Here is a 19,311-nt window from a genome sequence, read left to right as displayed (position 1 = left end):
CTATTTTAATTACTGGAACAAAAATAGACAAAGTAACTTGGAGTAGTGTGTCTAAAATGTCAGTTTTGATAATAACCTCTTGTTTATTGAACTGAACGATCTCAAATGTCATGCTTCTGAAAGGGATAGTTCACGCAAAAGAGAAATTCTGTCGTCATTTACTCACCCTCATGTTGATCAAAACTTGTATAGCTTTCTTCTGCATAGAACACAAAAGAAAATGTGGAACCCAACTTTCTTCAACATAACTTCTTTTGTGTTCCAAAGAAAAAATAAGTCATTTGGAATTACATGAGGCTGAGTACATTTAATTTTGGGGTAAACTATCCCATTAAAAAGTGATTATTGTAGCAATAACTCTTTCAGATGCAATATGATCTTTGGTATAATGACTTAAACTCTTAATCATACCTGCATAACCTCCAGAGATTGCTTTAAAGTTACTATGTGTCCTTCAGCCGCTGTGTTGACACCTATTACATGTCAGAACAGCGTCATATTTGTGAAGTTCACCTTGGCTGAGAGCACATTTCCATGAGAAAGTAAGCAATATGTCCTCCCATAATAAGGAGTTTATGTTATTCTCATCCACTACGTAAGAGGCATAAGTGAGAGAGTGACGGTATTACAGTGAAGATGAAACATCTCCGTCAACTCATCGACTCTCCGCGGTGAGCGATAGAGAGAACCAGAGAGACTGATGGAACTTTAAGAACCTTGTCTGTTGGAAAAATGACGGTCTGCATTGAGGTTATTGATGAACTCCTTTGCCACTCTTCCCCTCCACATTCTCAAGGACAGAATAACGCACCACATCGCTCTGAGAACAGAGCGCAAGGCCTGTTGTATGCGTTTACCATGCCTTCCCTCTGCCAGTGATGAACACTGTTGGCTGGAGCGTGCTGACAAGCTGAAAAAAAGATAGTCATGAATCTTTAATGTTTCCTGTTCATAAATTACAGAGCTACAATCATCCCTGCTTCTGCTTTCTCTGCTCTGTGAGCTAGTTTGAGCTCTCATTAATAACTGAAACAGGGGGGCTTAAAGATTAGTGGCATACGAATACCAGCCGTAGAGTACATTGCACCGCTGAGCTGCATTGAAGATTACGTTTTTTGAAATTATTCCCACCATTTAGCGAATAAATTATGTGTGTTAAGCAGTTTTAATATGTTTTTTTAACTTATTTTCAATCCCTGCAATCATCCGACGGCTCATGGTTACCTCCTTGCATGGAACTGTACCAGCAAATTGTAGGTTAACAGCTCTGAGCCTCAACCATTACAATGCACCACCTGCCTTTTCTGGTCAAAACTGCAGTGCAAGCAACTTTTACATCACAAAATGAGCTGTTGGCTTATGGGAACTCAGGTTCTTGTCTGACCTGGGTCATGTCCCAATCTAATTCCCCCTCTCTCACCCCTACATCCCTGATTCTACTTCACTAATAAAATAACATAAAAATCACATAAAATGAAATAAATAAATAATACAAATATAAAATAAAATTGTGTGTGCTAATATTAATAGTGGTAAGAGTCAATAAGGTTGAGAACCACTTCTCTAACACCAATAACCTTTCCAGTCTTGGTAGCAAGTGCAGAAAAACCAAAAATGAGATCAAAATCCTTTTCCTGTAGTCATCAAGACTCATTATTAATTAAGACGCAGGGTGGACAGAGGCACCACGTCCTTGTCAGTTCTGCCATTCTGCTGCTGACTACCGTATTGGGATGTATCATTACTCATTTCTGACTTCTCATTTATACAGATGGAGAGACGAGTCAGAGTGCCAGACAGAAACCTGTGGGTTTGCAGATGATATGCCTGTAGTGATTCATCCCAACAGTCCTGTGTAACCCCACATTCTCATAGGAACTACTGAGGTCTATGGAAGCTTGTTTCTACCACAGAATAAAAAAAGGTAATTGAGACAATTTATCTCGCAATTCTGATTTTTTTTCTCTGAATTGTGTGATATAAAATCTCAGTTGCAAAGTTTATAGAATTGTTGCAATTGCGTGCTATAAAGTCAGATATAAACTCTAAGTTCTTAGCTTGACAAGCCAGACCCACATCAAGATGTTGGGTCTGGGAACACACCATTGACAGGGCTCAATCCGAGGGGCGGGATAAATGGTTGTCTTTCAAATTCCCTCTGCACGCAATAGGATAGCGCTACAACCAACCAGAGCAACGAAGAAGGTGAAACGGAGCTAGTTGATAGATTAAACTTTCGCCGTATCCGGTCGGCAAACCTCCGAACACATGTTCCTTTCTTAAGAATGACTTCAGTGCCATTCTTTGTTCTTTCCTCAAAGAAAAGCTTAACTCCAAGTTTTCCAGAGTCGCGGCCAAAGCCGATTCGAAAGAACGCTGTTCGCCAGCTTCTTTGTTTACAAGTAGCACACGGAACCGCCGCAACTCTGCCGTCATTATGTTAAGCCCGCCCACCGACTCTTTACACGATGTGATTGGCCTGACCAGAGTTTGGTTTTTCCAGCTCGCAAGCAAACGGAGAGTTGCTAGACGACCCTGGCTGCAAATATAGATTTCTAGATTTCTAGGCTACTAAGTTCTGACTTTTTTTCTCACAATTGAGAGTTTATATGTTGCAATTCTGCCTTTATAACAGACGTAATTATATATAAACTCGCAATTCTGAGAAAACAATTCAGAATTGTAAAATAAAAAGTTGTAATTATCTTTATCTTTTTTAATTTAAATTGTTTTATTCTGTGGCAGAGACAAGCTTCAATAGAGGTCCTTATCGAAAATACTAGCTGCCAACTAAAACGCCTATAAAACCAGCAAAAAGCTAAAACCTTTTTTTTTTTTTTTTCTCAGCAGGGTAAGCAACTTAACACTCATAAAGTACCAGTCGCTATGACACAAAAACATTACATTAATACCACCGGCCAAGGCTAAAGACACCAGAAGGGCCGATAAACAAGTAACGGCAACAAACAAGACTGATTTCTGGCCTGTAGTCTTGTGACCAGGTCATCCTCTTCTTTAGAATAAATGAAAAATGAGTGTTAAAGAGAAAACCCAATATATTTATTCCTCAAGCATCCAGTTTTTCAGTACATTACAAATTGAAAAGTATAAAATGCCAAGGTCTTACAAATTCACAGCAATTTTTTTTTGCACTCCATTTGGTGGTTCCACAAGGTAAGACCATTTCATTCACACATAGAAACGCCAGGGAGGAAAACAAATCATGAAATTAATTCGTATATTGATCCTCTGTAAAATACTGAATTATAGCTTGAATTCTCACTTTTCTCATAAGACCTTCTCTTCACCCTTTGCTGTGCTTGTACGGCAACTAGAATTACATCACGTCAGCCTCTGGAGAAGTCTGAGGCCTTTTCCATTTCCACTCGCACTTATCAATAATCAAAATCCAATAAAATGGGCATTAAGTCAAATACTGGCATCAATAAGAAGCGCTTCCCTTTGGCATTCGCTAACTGATGCGAGGTCTTCTTCTGGGAACAAACCAGTGGGTTGGGGCAAGGTTTATTTTTGAAGGCTTAGCCTGACTGTGATTACAGGATGTATGATCCATAATGACCCAGCTTCCAAGCTCCCGCCTCACCCTCTTCACACACTGCTGTTCTCCCCGAGCTCTCTTACATAGCAATCACTTCACTTATGCTATATATCTCATCTGAGAGTATAATTCATAGTTTATCATCTCAAAGGGGTCGAGGTGCTTTTTATTCACTATGGCACTATATGCAATATAATATACAGCTACAACCTAAATGTTCCTATGAGAATGTTGGAATGCATGTTTAAAATTATGAATGAAATGATGTTGCTGGAAAAAAAATATATACACACAGTCAAACCAAAAATTATATAATAAAAATGAAACCAAAGATATAAATTTTTACTAGTGGGTACAGGGCACTATAGTTCATTTATGTAAGTGAGGATAGCAAAATAAAGTAAAATATTCTTCATACAGTGGACTACCAGTAAAATGTATAAATATTTGGGACCAGACGCTTTGATCTGACCATGTTATGCTTAAGTGTTTTTTCTTTCATTTCTAATGCAACCTTTTACTCCACCGACTGAACAAAATTCCTTCAGAAATCATTCTTATATGCTGATTTGGTGCTCAAGAAGCATGGTGGTTGTGTTGCTTAATATTTTTTATGGACACTGTGATACTTTTTTGTGGATTATTTGAATAGAAAGTTAAAAAAGGTTAAAAGAGCAGCATTTATTTGAAATATTATTTTGTAACAATGTAAACGTCTTTAATATTGCTTCTGATAAATGGGATGCGTCATTTCTGAACTTCAATTAAATCACAATCATTATAAACCAAGAAAAGCATATTTAATGCTAATTTAATTTCATGAGCCATAATTGGTCAGATTTACAATTCATTCTAATGAATTGCTTCAACTGAAGTATTTAACATGATTAGAAAACATGCTGTGCTTTTATATGGTTAGAAAAATATGCCCTTATGAACATAAAAATACCCCAGGGGGCAATTTTTCTCCCTTAATAAGAAAAGTTAATTTCTGACACTGATCTCGCCTGAATGAAATATGTGGCTGTCCACACAGAGACAATGACAGGACATGATGGGTAATTTCCAGTCTGAGCTGGAGTCTGTCAATATGATGACTTGACGCACACGTCCAGTTCTGCGAGAAGAATCATGAGTGTCCCGACATATGATTTCTCCAGCAAAGAACACCATTTAAAATGACAAGATTGAAAACTTCAGGCCATTTAACAAAACACACACACACACATACACACATATACAAAATCAACACACAGAGAAACGCTTACCCTGAGTGTCTGAGGAGATCTGGACGGTGCTCCCATAATGGTCACTTGTGCCATGTCATCGACATGAATGTTGACACCATGGACAAACATGACATCTCCGCTGTCAATCACATCTTGTCTAGAAACCAGATTCAGGTTCTCGTCTATTAGGAAGTTTGGGTTCGATACTTCAAACTCCACACCCTCGTTTCCAGCGCAGTCATCAAACACCACTGCAGAAAAAAGAAAAGGAGAGATTGACATGTAAGCTTTTGAGAAATAAAGTCTAACACTTGAAATAGCAATATGGAGCCAAGTCAATATATATCATCACATAGATGGAAAGGAATGTTAACGGATAACATTAACCATGGATAGCATTGCTAGGATGACCCCATTCATTCACAGGTCACCTAGTATCACTTCCACTGTAAAAATTGTTAAGAAAAGGCTCTTTTGAGATGATACATCTCTTATGGTTGATGAAAAATGGACTTGCTGTGGCAGAAAATGTCCCTGAAAAGGTGACAATGCCTGAAGAAGCTATCCCCGAGCTCATCCACCCATGAGCTAAAAGCAGGTAATAAATAAAATATGGCTCATTCATCAATGCATATAAACTTGAAATAGAGAACTTTAACCCTCAATACTATCGACCCCACTTTCATCTTCACCAATCAGGTCTGACCGAGGAAGATACCGCTAGCTTATCCCCTCTGATCGTGTCCTTCTCCATTTTATCTCAAAGCTCCATACCTCGCTTTCACTCTTTTCGTCCTCTGTGACATATTCATCCTCCCATTTCCTTTCCCTATCCCTCTTTTTCTCATCAATAACTCTTCTTTTCCTTCTTTTTACCACCCTCTTTGACACTCTAAGTTATGTTCTTGTAACACAAGGTGACCTGGGGAGATATGTGAAATGGACAGCATGAGACAAATCTTCTTTTAGCTATTGCTAGAAATTTAAACCCTTTAACCTTTTTACTTTACCCCTTTAAAAATGTACATTTCATTTCATGTTAAATGCCCATATAGTATGCAATATGTTCTAACTGAATATTTTCCCCATTCAAACTTAAAATAAATAAATGGCCAAAAATAAAATAAAACAGATATATTTTGAAATATTAGTACAATATAAAATAACAGTTTTCTCCTTTAATATATTTTTAAATATATATGATGGCAAAGCTGAATTTTCAGCAGTCATTACTAGTCTTCAGTGTCACAATGTTTTAATATGCAAATTTTTAAGTAAAATAACTTATTATTTATGTTGAAAATGGTTGTGCTGCTTATTATTTTTTTCTGGAAATCATTCCTTTCCCATAATTCTTTGAAGAATAGAATAGTTTGTAACATTATAAATGTATTTACTGTCACTTTTAACTGGTTCTGAGTATCTCTGAAATGGCAAGGCTCCCAGTGGTAGTGGTGAGAATTTACCAACAGTGGTCCGAGGAGGGACAAACCACAAACTGATAGGGTTTTGGCCGTCCAAAGCTAATCAAATGCATGAGGGCAACAAAGGCTATCCCGTCTGGTCCAACCCAACAGAAGGTCTACTGTGGCACAAGCCACACATAATTTTAATGATGGTTATGGGAGGAATGTGTCACAACACACATGGCATCGTACTCTACTGTGAATGGGGCTGCGTAGGCCAACCAGAGTGCCTATGATGATGAGCCCTGTCCACCGTCGAAAGCGGCTACAATGGGCACACGAGCATCGGAACTGGACATTGAAGAAGTAGAAGAAGGTGCCCAGGCCGATGAGCTCTATTTTCTTTTACAACACATACGTGTGCTCAGTTTACCTGGGGGAAGTGAAGGCAATAGGATGCACTGTGGGACGATGACAAGGCAGTGGAGGGAGTGTGATGACCTGGGCAATGTCCTGACCCAAACAAAACCTTTGAATATCTCACACCTGTGCATGAGCTACATTCACGACTGCTCTTTCCTCTCCAAAACTGCTTCCTTTGTGAGCCACACTGGTTGTTCGGATAAAAAAAAAGACCATTAGGTATTACTCAAGGCAAGCAGATGTAGGTGCAAGACGAAGATATTGTCTGGTTCTCTCACTTAAACATTCACCACCGCATTGTACAGTTAAGTAAGGGATGCTAACAGCGTTAGCACAGTATGACCACAGAGCTTCTCACATATCAATTCCGCTACTGTGTATGGGGCTGCGTAGGCCAACCAGAGTGCCTATGATGATGAGCCCTGTCCACCGTCGAAAGCGGCTACAATGGGCACACGAGCATCGGAACTGGACATTGAAGAAGTAGAAGAAGGTGCCCAGGCCGATGAGCTCTATTTTCTTTTACAACACATACGTGTGCTCAGTTTACCTGGGGGAAGTGAAGGCAATAGAATGCACTGTGGGACGATGACAAGGCAGTGGAGGGAGTGTGATGACCTGGGCAATGTCCTGCTGGGAAACTCTGGGTCTGGCCATTCATGTGGACGTAGATTTGACATACTTAAACATTGCTGCAGACCAAGTACACCCCTTCATGACAATGGCATTCATGAAGTGACCTCTTTCAGCAGGATAATGCACCCTGCCACAATGCACAAATTGTTCAGGAATGGTTTGGTTCAGGGTGTTGCCCTGTCCTCCAAATTCCCTAAATCTCAATCCTGATGGATGTGACTAAAAAGTTCAATCCACGGCAGCTCCACCTCGCAACCTACAGGACTTGATTGATCTGCTGCTAACGTCTTGGTCCAAGATACCACAGGACAAATGTGAGTTCATGCCCCGGCAGGTCGGTGCTGTTTTGGCAGCATTTGGAGGACCAACATCATATTAGGTCATAATGTTTTGGCTCATTAGTGTACACATGCATAAAATCCTTCACAGATTCAGCATTTGAACCTTTTTTTTATTTTTTTATTATTCAATTATATCCATAAAAGCTTAAGTGAGAACTATAACCGACGATAGCCCCTTTTAAATACACCATTTAAATGCATTCAATGAAGATTTCATTTGAGTAAGTGAGCTGGAACAGTGCCAGTAACATTATTTTGCGTCCGCTCAGAAATGACATTTCCGTTTAAAACGACTAATGTGACGCTAGCTCCAAAAAAAAAGAGGTGTTTAGCATGACACGTCAATAATGAATGCCTTGGTGACCAATTTTTATACGTCTTGATATACGTTTCTCACTGCAGAACGTCAAAAATGAAAAAAACTAAACAAAACCTTTGAATATCTCACACCTGTGCATGAGCTACATTCACGACTGCTCTTTCCTCTCCAAAACTGCTTCCTTTGTGAGCCACACTGGTTGTTCGGATAAAAAAAAAAACCATTAGGTATTACTCAAGGCAAGCAGATGTAGGTGCAAGACGAAGATATTGTCTGGTTCTCTCACTTAAACATTCACCACCTCATTGTACAGTTAAGTAAGGGATGCTAACAGCGTTAGCACAGTATGACCACAGAGCTTCTCACATATCAATTCCGCTAATTGAATTGAGGCAGAATCAGTAATGTAACGCCCTATCGATAACCTCCATGAACACAGGTGATGAAACTACAAATAATCGAATCAACAGTCACTTTATTGCCTGCGGAAGCATCTGTTTCCATCGGAGGAGATCATTTAATGGTGCAGAGAAGGGTATCTTAATGCCTTTCAAGCAAATTCACTTTTTGTGTGTGTGATTTTTTACACTGTAAGTGATGTGGACACCTCCAGAGGTAAGAATAAGGACATTATTTTAAGTTTCAAGTGGACACTTCAACTGCAGACCAAAAACACAGCAAATCATGTGTAGGAGGCTCTTTTCAGGAAGCAGGTGGTGCGGCAGGAAAAATGCGTTATGTTTTCCAAAGGAAATACTCAAAAATATGTCTCTGGCGAGAGATGCACACAGGCAATTGGCACATTCAGGACATTTAGAAAACAACCATCAAATTATATTCATTACAGTAATGCGTCCTTTAACGCTATTCAAAATCTGCATAGCTAAACCTATAGTGCCATAGTAACAGAAATTGAATCAGAATTGAATGTAATGATACATTTTTCAATTGCATTGTCTTCTTTGATTACATTTTTGTTGTTTTTTTGAGAACAGTGCCTTACAATCCTCCACTTCTCATATGTTTGACTATTCATGAACATATGCTCACTGCAATGAAGTAAAGATAAGCAATTCATAAATTTACAAAATGAAATTCAATCTAAATAATAAATACAATTTTAAATAAATGTAATATAAGCATTTCAGAATGTACATCGCAGGGAGACAGACGGGTGAATGCGCATCCTGTTTGTTTTCTTTATTAAGCGAAAAGCACAACATTTAGTTTTTATTTTGAGTGTACACAAATAAAAGTAGACACTTTAAGCTTTGTAAAGACATTTCTTTCATGTGAGTATTTTAAGTTGTTTTACACTGTCATTAGGAAAAATCAAGTAAAACGGGTTCAGAGGGTTAACATATTTTAATGACAGTATATTTATTGAACAAAAATGAATTATTTAATCAAAATAAACATAAAATAGTACAAACTTTGCTAAAGTGATTGTTTTGAAGAAGTATTAACTTAGACGTTATTAAAAATATTATTTTAGCTAAAGCATATGTTTCAATGTCTGCCTTTTGCCCCATACGGGTGAGCTTTTTACCCCATGTATGGGTACATTTATAATATTTTTAAACAAAATAAACCACTTTTATGATTTATTTTCACACACAATCCGTTGCTTCATAAATGTTTAATACAAATACATATATTTTTTCTGCAATCATACAGTATGGGAGTAGTGAAAAGCACATGTTTCTGAAGGTGTGCCTTTAGCCCCGTCGTACCCTATATATACAAACTCTGGTTAGAAAATGGTTTGCAGAAGGTGCATTGAAGAGTTCTATGAAAAAGCCTTGAGACACATTGAAGACCATGTGGTGTGGTCAAACACATCCACACATCCCTCACTACAGGTCCTGCATGTGACACAGAATCACCAGGGGAAACAGAAAGATCATTCCGGATTCTTTTCTTTCTGTCTTTCCCTTACAGTTACTCATAATCATCAACAGCAGTAGCACTCCTCAGCTGCTGTGAGCACTACAGTCAGAGTCAATCTCTCACACTCTGAATGTGATGTGTGCTGGGGTTAAGACACAGGAAGAGCTAGACTGAGGGTCTTAATGAGCTCCCGTGTTCATGTCTCTCTCCGGGCCCCGGGGACGGTAGCAGTTCAGTGTGTGCCGCTGTTGTGTGCTGAAATCTGCTCTTCCACCTCTGCTGTAATGAGTTCAGTCTGTCTGTCAAACAATCCACCGATCACGGTTGTTGTTGTTATCATCAACAGCAGAATTGGAGAGCTCAAAGGAACACGTGTGCTGTAATTGTACTCTTTTAGCTTTGTTTAGTTTTTTTGTCCTATAGCGTTTCAACTTATTCATGTGTGTTTTTTGTTCTAAATGTCCACCTTCAAGCAATTCCTCTTGCTCATCTCAGTCGGATCTCACTTTCTCCTCCTCTCTCATCTAAATCCTCTTCTCGCCTGTTTTTCTCAACATCTCACAGGCTCTTTGTCAAATTGTGTTCTGTGATTGCTGGTGTAACAATAGCCATTCATCTTAGGTCAGACGGTTAAAAGAGGGACTTGGGGAAATAAAATGATACTCACTGGCAGCAGGTTAAAATGGTTGTATATCACATGCAAGTGTCACTTTTGTTGCTTTAGCCATAAATATTTCTAACCAGCAATTAAACAATATTTCATTTCAGTTTAACAAATTAAATTAAAATGCATATTTCACATGAGTCATGGGTTTCACAAAAAGCTCATGGGTACAGAGCTACTTTTATCGCTATACAGTCAAACCAAAATGTATTTAGACACCTTCAAAATTTTCTCACATTATCACAGTTTATTCGCAATAGTTTAGAAAATGGTAATACAATATGACAAGAACTCAGAGTTAAACTGTGTCAGAACAGGTATGTAATGGATTACAATCAACCAATCAGCTGTCAGCTGTTAAATTTAAGTACACGATTAGATAATACCAATTTAGGTCAACCAATTACCAAGCAATGCTTAGTTTTGTTCAAATTCAATTTTGGCTGAATACATTTTTTTATACATTTTACTGGTTGTTCATTGTATGAAGAATTTTTGGGTATAATATGTCAAAGTTTTCTTTATTTTGCTATCCTCTCTTATATAAATGAACTATAGTGTCTGAATAATTTTGGTTTGACTGAATATTTGTGGCCATTGTGTCACACACAGCATTTGTTAGGATAGGACAATATTTGGACGAGATATGACTATTTGAATATCTGGAATCTGAGGGTGCATAAAAATAATGAATAATAAAGAAAATCGCCTTTAAAGTTGTCCAAATGAAGTCCTTAGAAATGCATATTACTACTACTAATAATTTTTTTATATATTTACAGAAGGACATTTACAAAATATCTTCATGGAACATGAACTTTACTTAAATTCCTAATGATTTTTGGCATAAAAGAAAAATCAATCATTTTGACCCATACAATGTATTGTTGGCTATTGCCACAAATATACCCGTGCGACATAGGTTTTGTGGTCCAGGGTCATATATACTGTATTATCTTTTTGGTAACACTTTAAAATAAGTTTGTATTAGTTAACATTAACATGAACTAACCATGAACAACACATCTGTTCAGCATTAGTTAATCTTTGTTAACGTTAGTTCATAAAAATCCAGCTGTTCATGGTTTGTTAATGTTAGTTCACAGTGCATTAACTAATGGTAACAAGATTTTAATAATGCATCAATCAGTAAATGTTGAAATTAACATTAACAAAGATACATAAATGCTTTATAAGTGCAGTTCATTATTAGTTCATGTTAACTAATGTAGACAACTAATGTTAACTAATGAACCTTATTGTAAAGTGTTACCATCTTTTTTTTCTGTCTTAGGTCCTGTAGGAAATGTATACCTTAGGTCCTGTGACACTTTTTTATTTTCAATTTCTGCCATTTTAATAACTTTTTTACTTTGCTAGTTCATTTTAAATGGTCCTGCGGGAGACAGATACAAGTTGTACAAACATAATCCATATAGTCAATTAATGCGAGCTCATAAAAACTGTGTATAGCCATTTTTGGAAAAAAAAATGAAAGATGGCCTGAATTATATGTCACACCAACAGGACAATGTTGAAACTGCTTTATGTCCACTACCCATTTGTTGCTCATTGACGGGCAAAAATCAGGCATCCAATACAAACTGCATACAGCAACTACATTTTCCACTGAGATAAAAGATGTTAAAAGATGCACATGTTGCAGCATGATGCATGATGTTGCATGTAGACACATGCTGGTGTCCAAAACAGCAACTTGTTCAGCAAACAATTCCCATTATTCTCTGAGGCAGCACAAGAATGATAAAATACAGCAATTACACACCTAATGTGCATTCTTCACTCTTCATTACATTGCATTAGAGCTAAAAAGCTTCCTGTTTTTGTCGGGAAGTGAAAACACTAGAGAGAACTGTCCAGAAATCATTTAAGCGCATACACATTATGTTGTGATTACGATTTCCATATATGCATATAGGAACTTCCCAAGAGAACACAACATTTGACAGAGCAATGTTTAGTCATTACATCACTCTACCCAAAAAGAATATATCAGTTACTTAACTCTTTCCCTGCCAGCGTGTTTTTTTTTCTTCTTTAAGTTGCCAGCAGTTTTGTTGTGTGAATATTAGGGGTCGAAATTCTTAGGCACCTCACGATCCGATTCCCATTCTGTGAGTCACATTCCGATTCCAAAACAATTCTTGATCTACATTTTTTTTCTTATTAATCGTATTAATAAATCTTAAAATCTTGTTTTACTTAATTACATATGTAATTCTAATCCTTTTAAAATAATTACAAATGAAAATGTTTTAATTAAAACTATTTTATGTTAATAATTTTAAATATATAAACTAATATAGCTACAAAACATAAAAATAAGTAGTTAATAATAAAGAGGAAGAAAAAAAAAACATACTACAAGCAATAAACAAAGAGTGCTTTCAGTATTTAAGAGTATCTGAACATTTTCTAGTCAAGAGCGGTGAGTGTTTTTTCTCTTTCTCAGCTTTACTGTTGTTTGATTATTACTGATGACATCATAGACAGTGGGAGATCTAATAAGCTGCATTCACACTAATGCACAGATTTCTTTTGAAATATAAGATGTGGTTTGTACTGTCTGTTTAATCCCTTAAGACATAACTGACTGTTTTTACATTAATTTTGGGCCATAAGCCGTGTTTCCACGGCACTTTCCCCAGGAATAGGGACTTTGGGGTGGTACTCTGTGTGTTTCGACCACAGGGACCAGGGTCTAAATGAAAATTCCCCCTCAGAATGTCCCTGCCTGCAATGTAGTACTTTTTCACACAGCATTTTGATTGATTGACTCCATGCAGCATATTATTTTAACCTCCATTTTTAAAGTCTGTTGCGGTGCGTGCAGTAAGAGATGTTTGCTATTCAAGTCAACATTGGAGTTCAAAAAATACGACCAATGGACCGACGACGAGGTTCAGGCTTTATTAAAGGAACACTCCACTTTTTTTTTGAAAATAGGCTCATTTTACAAGTCCTCTAGAGTTAAATAGTTGAGTTTTACCGTTTTTGAATCCATTCAGCCGATCTTTGTATCTGGCGGTAGCACTTTTAGCATCGCTTAGCATACATCATTGATTCTAATCAGTCCATTAGCATCTCATTCAAAAAATGATCAAAGACACTTTCAATATTTTTCCTATTTAAAACTTGACTCTTCTACAGTTACATTGTGTGCTAAGACCAACTGAAATCTGCATCTGGGACAAACGGTTTCGGGTTATTTTGTTGGAAACGCGACTTTAAGCACGTTTTGAGATCAAAGTACATTTGACCATTTACACAGAGTCGCAAACCGCCGCATGCGCTCTTCACAAAGCATGCGTGAGTATTTGAAATTGAAAGCAGCCTTCTGCCAGTGAGTTTCATATTTTTTATATATAAGCCCACTGCATTTTAAATTACATTAATGGCCTTTGTAGAGCATTTGTAAGGAAAATACTGGCGAGCATCAAACAAAGCATGCGTTTCTCACAGTGCAACCCGCAAATGTGTTTTTATTTCGCTTCAACCTTTACAAACTTGATGAAAGACTATAACTTGAACTTGATATGAAAGATTATTTCACGGAAGGTTCGAGCGGTGTGTGAGGAATTGGAAGCAAGCAGAATACAGGTGTTTCTAAAAGACACGCAGCGCCATCGCGCATCTGCGTTCAAAAAATAAGCTCAGAATCTATCCAGAATCGTTGGAGAGAGAATCGCGATGCATTGCATGAATATGTAAACATTCAATATATCCAAAGAAAGAACAGAACCTCTGCTTTTAAACAAACAAACAAACAAACACTTGAATGTGGGTAATTAAAATCAAAGAAAATCCAACACTATCTCACGACCAATTTGTCCAATTTAACTTTAAAAAACAAACAATAACCCATATAGATAAATTATAATAATTGTATAATATTAAGCATTTACTTAATATACATTGTAACATTAGGCTACTTTACTCTAGCACAGTAGTCAGTTAAGCAATTAATTAATATCTTATATTAATATGTATGTAGCCTAGGCTACATCTAAAGGTAAGTCTGCTTTAAAAAAAAAAATTATTACACTTCGACATGTACAGAATGTGCGCGTTAAGAAACACGTTCAAATGTGTCTTCTTAACATGTTAAAACTGTGCGTCGACTGTGCGTGTATGCCTGATACACGACCAGAATGTGCGTGTCTACACATACAAAAGAAACACGTAAAAAATTGCTGCTTGACGCGGACAAACAGTGCGTGTTAACACGGTCAAAAGTCACGCGTTTCGTATAAAGAGATTTGGCCCCAGGCGCGTTCCATAGTAGAGCCCTAGTCCAATCACGTGCGAGGTCGAGGCCATGACGCGTAGAAGATGAGCTTTAAACTTTCTTTTTTTTTTTTTTTTTACATTTCCTATGTTTTTTGCTGCTTTCCTTTTTCGTGATCAACAATGAAAGGACGCCGTCTTCAACTCTGCATGCACGCGGCCAACTTTTTGGACTCATTTTCAGGAGGCTGTCTTCGTCTTCACAAATCTGAGGCAAACTGCAGGCGCTATGAACCAGAGCATGGGTAATGTAACGTTACGATTTAAAGAATATGCTTTTATTCAGCTGTATAAGGAAATGGATGCGTTAATAGATCCGAGCTTAAAATTGCACATTTTGTTTACACAGACTATCCCCGCCTCATAACGAAGCCGTGAGCTCTTATCTGCTTGGAGAGATTTCCGCGAGTCCAGATTTAACCGCAGACCATGACGACATTGTGTGTAAGTAAAAAGTCTAATGTTTTTCTCATTCCTTGTTTAATTTTACCGTGACTGTTTTTATTAATACCAGTCTCATGTAATTGTTTTCCAGCTGCCTGTAAGACGTATTATGAATCGACACGCCGGAGCTTCAGATACAAACAACCTGAACTTACATAGCAGGCGGAAACTGCGAAGTTTAGCTCGGAGTCGATCAAGAAGAAAAAGGGTAAGATTTATTATATTAGATCCGTTTTTTGTCAATGTGAGTATTTTTCAGGTTGCTTATTGTCTTTATGGATTGTATTACAGTTGCTGGAAGCGAGAGTGTGCTGGGTGAGGATGAGATGGACTGGAAGTGTGCGACCATTGAACTCATATCTGAGGAGGAAGGCGGCATTGTTGACGGGGTGTCTGGATGGATTGTGCGGCCACCGCCATACGCCTATGTTTCCCGAATGTTTTGGGTGCTTCTTTTTGACGTTTTTGGAGGACAATATAAGAGACATTACTGCTGCACTGTACATAGTTGTGTGTTTGACAATAAAGCTCTTTCTTTGAATAAACAGCTGTGTGTTTATAAGCTCTTTCTTTGAATAAACGGCACGGTCCGGGCAAATTTTCCCATATATTCCTTGATGGTATGAATAGTGTAGTTCATAGCACAATAACATTACTATAAAACATAAATTATTACAACATAAATTATATATTTATTATTATTATTGGGGTTTTCATTTATAATGAGCCAGGGTGACCAATAATGATTGGTTTGCAGTGATCTGCCAACCAATCACGAGGGATTTTTCTTTTTTAAATGTAGTGGCTTCAGCCAATAGTGAGTGAGTAAATTCAAGTCTGGCCATTGATTCTCTGGTTTCGCTGCTATTCATATGCTAATTAGAGGCGTCGCACCTCCGCGCTGTCTCTCAGCGGGGGGGCTCTCCATCTACGTCATGGTTCGTTTACGACAATTTGTGGCACAGACGAACGCGACGTTCGCTGCCTCTAAATTGACGAAAACTGCCGAAAATTAGGGAGATTTCCGGGAATATACAGGCGTTTACGGGGTCGAAAATCCCACTTTTCATGCAGTGAGTCCATCAACACCCCCAGAGCTTGCATTTACCTCTTCATGGGTTCGACGTTTCATCCAGTGACGTTATGCAGTTTTAAATGTTTTATGAATGCATGGCTTAATTGTGCATAAGCTTCCATCCGCTCCTCCTGGTATACACTTTTGTTCCGCTTGTTTTTTGGATCTGGAGATGCTGTACTATTTCAGAAGATGCGTAACAGTGCCCCCTACCATATGACAGTGACAACATGGAAAACTGGAAAAACTTGTCAATGGTGGGAAAAGAGTCAAAAATGACTTTTATCTGTAAAATTCGAATGCTCAAATCAAAACAAAATTCCAGCTATGGTGTTTCTAAATGTGTATTTCTTTCTTGAAACCAAAACCGATATGACATGAGCGATCACCCCTCCATCTCCAGCTGTTTTGCTTCCACCTCAGCTTTGTTTGTTAGGTGCAGAGAGGGTAACTGGTTAGTGCAGTGTCTCTACTAAAATCAATACAAATCAAATCCACTGAAGTTTTCTCTTTGAGCACTTAACCTTCCAACTCTGCTGTTAGTTCTTTTATCTCTCTCAACACAAAAGCTTTCAGGGCCATTTTTAATAAAAAAAAAAAACACATACACCAACACACACAAAAGCATTGTCAAACATCTCTGCTTGCCGGCATAATTGAGGACGGCCAGGAAAACAACCATTTGGTCTTAACAAATAGCAAAGTCAAAGGATTATTCTACACAGAAAAACTGAATTGAGCATAGACGTAGTAAATCTCTCAAGCGCCATGTATCTGCTCATTTCCCTTTCCATTACACCATTTTAGATTGGTTTCAATGAGAAGGGGAAGCTCTTTATAGTGTGCCAGTAGCAAAGCAAACAGTGTCAGGCATTTCAAAGGCATGAGCAGTGAGTGTTTGATGGTATTGTGCGTTTGTTGCTGTAGAGGACAGGAGTGTTTTGCAGAGTGTATGGCTATGGGCCGCTTTGATGTTAGCTGTCAATAGCAGACCCCTCTCGTCTTAAAATGAGTTTTTTTGAGCTCAAATTGCATCGTGCGATGAGGATAAGCTTGTGGGAGTTGTGAGTCTGGAGTCAGGATTCAAATACACACATGAACTTGCTTATACACAAGTGAACATTTTATCAGTGATATGCACATTACATAACAATAAAGCCCAGATCTGATAAGTGCTAATAACATTTCATTTACGTATTAAAGCTGTGTCAACAACTGATAGCGAGAAACCTTAACGGAGCGCAACAGTAGTTCCGGTAGTAAAAATCTCATTAACTTTGTCTACAGGGTAATTGTTTTTTTGTACAATAACATAAACCTTTCCAGACAGACCTACCATGGGCTCTGAGGTTCTTAAGTGATGATTTATGCTTGTAGAATCCAAATCAATATGATTTCTTCTTAGATATAATAATAAAGAGAAACAGAAAAGTCGCTATTAGCATGGACATTAAAACTAAAATTAAACAAATATGTTCAGCAGGAAATTTCCATGAAGTATTGCACATGACTCATTGTAACAGAGTCCCCTAAATATTTTTAGCAATTAACAAATATATGGTTTTATACTTAGATTCAACAGTTTTATATTAAACTATTATTTTTTATCTGATTGCGTTATTCGCAATGCTTCATGGGATTCGTCAAAATCCGAAGCATTGTCAAGTGCCTTCCGTGTCACAATGAAGACGCTAAAGGTAACCATAGGCGTAATTTTCTGACACGCTGGGTGCTCCGTTCATTTCAAGGAGAAACCTTTGGCGTCATACACAGACGCGTTGGGCATGGGAACGTTATCGTCATGATGAAATTTTATTGGGTTATGATTATGCCATTATGACATATTAATTAATAATTAATAATAATTTGTTACATTTATTTAGCGCTTTTCTAGGCACTCAAAGCGCTTTACATAGAAGGGGGGAATCTCCTCAACCACCACCAATTTTGGAGTGTGATTCTCAATTTAATCAGCCAGCATAATTGTATTTACATTTATTTTATTTACGCTATTTAGACACATTTGAACATGTAACCCAACCCCATCCCTAAACCTACCCATTTGTGTAGTATATGATATAAAACACAGGATATAACAGGCAGATACGACTGCAGGCACAATTTATTCAAAAAGTACAAAAAATCCAAGTGTTCCGAGGCCAAATGATTGATTTGTGTGAAGGAAATCCCCAAAAGCGATAAGCGTCTCCATCCGCCGAAGATACACACAGATACACATACACACATCAAATTTTAAAAATTGTCGCCCGTTACGTCAGATTTCATAGTGAAATTGCATTGGCTCTCGTATGTCTTGTGACCAATCGTGTCATTATGTCAGATTTGATTGTAAAATATCATTGGCTCTTGTGTGTCTTGTGACCAATTGCATCATGCTAAAGAGTCGTGTGTATTACTTGAATGAGATATGAATGAGTGCGTTCACAGAGCGGGGATCATCATCTCAGCGATTAAAACATTAAGATCAACTCTGTTCTTTACATGAAGATATCGTATGACTTCAGAAGATTTGGAATGCAACATGAGTTAATAGTTTTAAACTGTTTTTGGTCAGTTTTTGCAATAAATACCTGTGACTGTTCTTTTATTGTTGTTCTGTTTCGTGTTTTATATTGTTTAGAAGTGGGTAGGTTTAGGGTAGGAGAGGGGTTAGTTGCTCCAAAATATAAAAGTAGCCTTTAAATATTAATAAAATAATGTCTGCTGTTACAAATGCAAAGAATTAAATGCGTCTTGATCTGACGCATTGGGTAAAGACACCTAGGGGGGCCTTTAGGAAGACACTTGACCATGCTTCAGATTTTGACGCCTTGGGAGTGAGAATGGGTCGTCATCTGAAGTAAAGTAAATAGTTTAAAACTGAAAGTGTAAAAGCATACTGTATTTAATACTGCCTCACATTAAAAGTGTGTGATAGGAACAATTCCAATCCTTTAGGGTGACCGATGCAATTCTCGTCTGCAGACAAAAACTCATTCAAGCTACAAAAATACATG

The 19,311-nt window shown here is 37.6% G+C and overlaps 1 protein-coding gene across 1 annotated transcript in view; it reads right to left on the bottom strand.

The window, feature by feature from the left end:
• cdh13 (cadherin 13, H-cadherin (heart)) overlaps nucleotides 1-19,311 on the bottom strand; it is a 467,661-nt gene that overhangs the window by 300,776 nt on the left and 147,574 nt on the right. Inside the window, exon 3 of the mRNA XM_079825536.1 lies at nucleotides 4,828-5,039. Coding sequence (XP_079681662.1) covers nucleotides 4,828-5,039 — 212 coding nt within the window. The remainder of the gene's footprint in view (nucleotides 1-4,827; nucleotides 5,040-19,311) is intronic.

The sequence above is a fragment of the Gobio gobio genome (assembly GCF_949357685.1).
Source record: "Gobio gobio genome assembly, chromosome: 9".
In the NCBI taxonomy this organism is placed as follows: domain Eukaryota; kingdom Metazoa; phylum Chordata; class Actinopteri; order Cypriniformes; family Gobionidae; genus Gobio; species Gobio gobio.
The sequence above is the reverse complement of the archived record's forward strand: the minus strand, read 5'-3'. Positions and strand labels throughout refer to the sequence as shown.